At 33.9% G+C, this 2,927-nt stretch overlaps 1 protein-coding gene across 1 annotated transcript; it reads left to right on the top strand.

The window, feature by feature from the left end:
- The first annotated feature begins 594 nt into the window (after nt 1-594).
- On the top strand, nt 595-1,204 carry LOC112683366. Its single transcript, XM_025554371.1, has one exon. The coding sequence runs from the start codon at nt 731-733 to the stop codon at nt 1,109-1,111; it is 381 nt and encodes a 126-aa protein (XP_025410156.1). The 5' UTR covers nt 595-730; the 3' UTR covers nt 1,112-1,204.
- Nucleotides 1,205-2,927: the final 1,723 nt, after the last annotated feature.

Raw genomic sequence — 2,927 nt, 5'->3', positions numbered from 1 at the left:
TCTCCGATGTACCGGAGAGGTCTTCAGTTTTTTTATAATGGCACCTAACCTAACGCACAGGTACATCGTACGGTGACGCTAGAAAAAATTGATTTTCGATCTTGCACCGGTCGCCTGTACAGGTCAAAAAAACTGCACAGGTCTATTCCCATACACGCTACGGTCTACCTACACAGGCATGCCTGCGTAGGTAGACCTCTCCGGTAGACCGTAACGTGTATGGCCGGCATTATGGCCGTTTTCGTGTAAACCAGGGGTTCTAAATATTTTGGTTGTGCAACTGCGGAATCTTTTTTTCGAAATGAATATAGTGAATATGTGAGGATGTAATCCGGCTCACAAAAAGTGGTTCTCATTCTATTGTAAATAATCAGTAAAATGAGTTGCTACGTAGTGTTATGATTATAGTTTACGATACGTATTGTAGCTGAAACACAATTTGGGGAAAAAATATACAATAGCCTATAACGCATATATAATAATCAACTATTGTGTGACCCTATGCATGCCGAATACCTGTAGATTTTAATACAAACCTCTAACCATTAAACCATCTGCTGTATGACCTTTAAGTTAGTCACTGGACCTCTTTGCTTCGTGTAACATGTATTTTGTGTGTGCTAGTTGTTATAATTTGAACTGAGTTTGTTACGAATTCCTTACTGTTTATTTGTATATTTTTGTTTTTTGCGGTTTTTCACCATTTTTGTTCCTATATTGTTTAATTGAAATGTCGATCCGGCCAGATATACATCCTCGAACCAAAAAAACTATATACAACGTGTACAATTATTTTAAAATGTTGGCCAGTAAAGAAGACCAACCGAAAATGGCAAATTTTTTCCGACTATGTCAAGAGCGTACGGCAGATGCTTGTGGAGTAAGTCGGTTTACTGTACAGAGAATTTGTAAGGAAAGCAAAACTATATCTCTTGGTGTTGAAGAAGAGTTAAGTGTCGGAAGTTCTACAGATATAAAATTTCGATCACCTAGAAAACGTTACAGTCGTAACAAACCTATCACTGATCTTGACGATTTCGACAGTGAAGTGGTCAGAGGGGTGATCCACAGCTTTTATGACAAGGAAGAATTTCCAAGAAGATTTCTATAAAGCAGGACTGAGGGACGAAATATTAGAGTCGATTATTTTAACAATTTATCCAGATGACAGCAGTTCAAGCGACGATGATGACGACGACGACGAGTAGAGTTTTATAATTATTATTAAAATTCAAAAACAATTGTAAATATTTTAAATGTTATTATTATTATATTATTATATTATTATTTTGATAACGTGATAATAAATTAATAAAAAATGTGTATTTCGAAAATATCAAATGTTATGTCTTTAGTAAAGGCCCGTTTCATATTCACACATAAGAATATACGATAAGCGCGAGTACCGTACGAGTAGCTGTGAAACAGCTTGCATTCTTCGTAGCCCTAATGAAAAACGGCCACTAGGGCGCGTGACCGTCAAGCTTCTAGTTTCGCTGGCCGCACTATAGCATACAGTATACAGTACGAAAAATCGGAAATGACTTCAAAATGTTATGAAAAATATTCTGTAAATAATCTGAGAATGATATCGGAATACCCAAATACCTAGAAACTATAAAAATAAAATACTACAGTACAAGCTACAATTATATACAATTATAATGGTTTCCTTATCGATGGGATTACGAAGTTTCGAGCGTACATTCTCGCTACGTCGCGCGTTGCCTTAACTCGTATAGGTATATATATCTGATATTATTATATAAGTTATATAAGAAAAATTAATTAACACGAATTAATTACTAATATGAACAATTAATATGACTATAATTACCTGTTATTTTTAAGAAAAACATTTTTAGGCTACTAAAAAAAATTTAAAAAAAAAAACAATGATAAAAATCATGCAAAAATCCAAAAATAAGCAAAAAAAAAAAAAAGCAAAAAAAGCAAAATAACACTTATACTCCGAAATATGCAACATAAAATTTCGTATGTAGCTTCTTGGTTGTCTGAAACAAATTTATAGCTCACATAGGTACCTCTAGAACCTCTCAAAAAAAATATACAAATGCTAGAAGTTATGAGCCCTGATGATAAGGAATTAAATGTCCTATTCATTGATTTCCAAAAAGCCTACGACTGAATACACAGAGAAAGCGTGATGAAAATACTGAAGGATTTCCAATTTCCTAATAAGTTAATAAATCTAATTATGATAAGTATAATGGAAACAAAAGTCAAAGTTAAGATTGGTGGCTTGATTTCGGACCCTGTACAGGTAAAATCTGGACTAAGAAAAGGGGATGCCCTATCACCTATCTTATTTAACCTGGTGTTAGAAAGAGTTATAAGGGAAATTAATGTAAAAAATCAAGGCTTTAAATTATAGAACTCTTCAATAGAGTTACTAGCGTATGCAGATAAAGTAGTCTTATTAGGAGAATCACAAGAGAGCTAAAAAAATATATTCATCAAATTAGAGAAAGCCGCAGCGAAAGTAGGATTAAAGTGTAATGCAGAAAAAACAGCATATATGTGACGCAGTGACGTCTAAGTCAGAATAAAAATGTCAGAATTCAATATAGAATGTCCTACGTGGATTGACGAACATGAAAATTTTTTCAGGACAGGGATTATCTTGCAGAAACAACTTATGATGTCTACCAACTTTCAATTTTCTTTCAGAAAAATTAACAAGAACTAACCAATGACCAGCAACTTGCATACAACACTATAATAGACAACGTGAAGTAGAACAGTGGTCAAATGTTCTTTCTCCATGCACCTGGCGGAACTGGAAAAACATTTTTGGTCAATCTTTTGCTTGTTAAATTTAGATCGCAAGGATAAATTGAATTAGCAGTAGCATCATCTGGGATCGCTAAAACAAAATGGAAAAAACCACTAACGCAACTTTTAAA

The sequence above is a fragment of the Sipha flava genome, unplaced genomic scaffold (assembly GCF_003268045.1).
Source record: "Sipha flava isolate LNK unplaced genomic scaffold, YSA_version1 224_pilon_pilon, whole genome shotgun sequence".
Classification (NCBI taxonomy): domain Eukaryota; kingdom Metazoa; phylum Arthropoda; class Insecta; order Hemiptera; family Aphididae; genus Sipha; species Sipha flava.
Note: the sequence above shows the minus strand (reverse complement) of the source record. Positions and strands in the feature narration are given on the sequence as shown.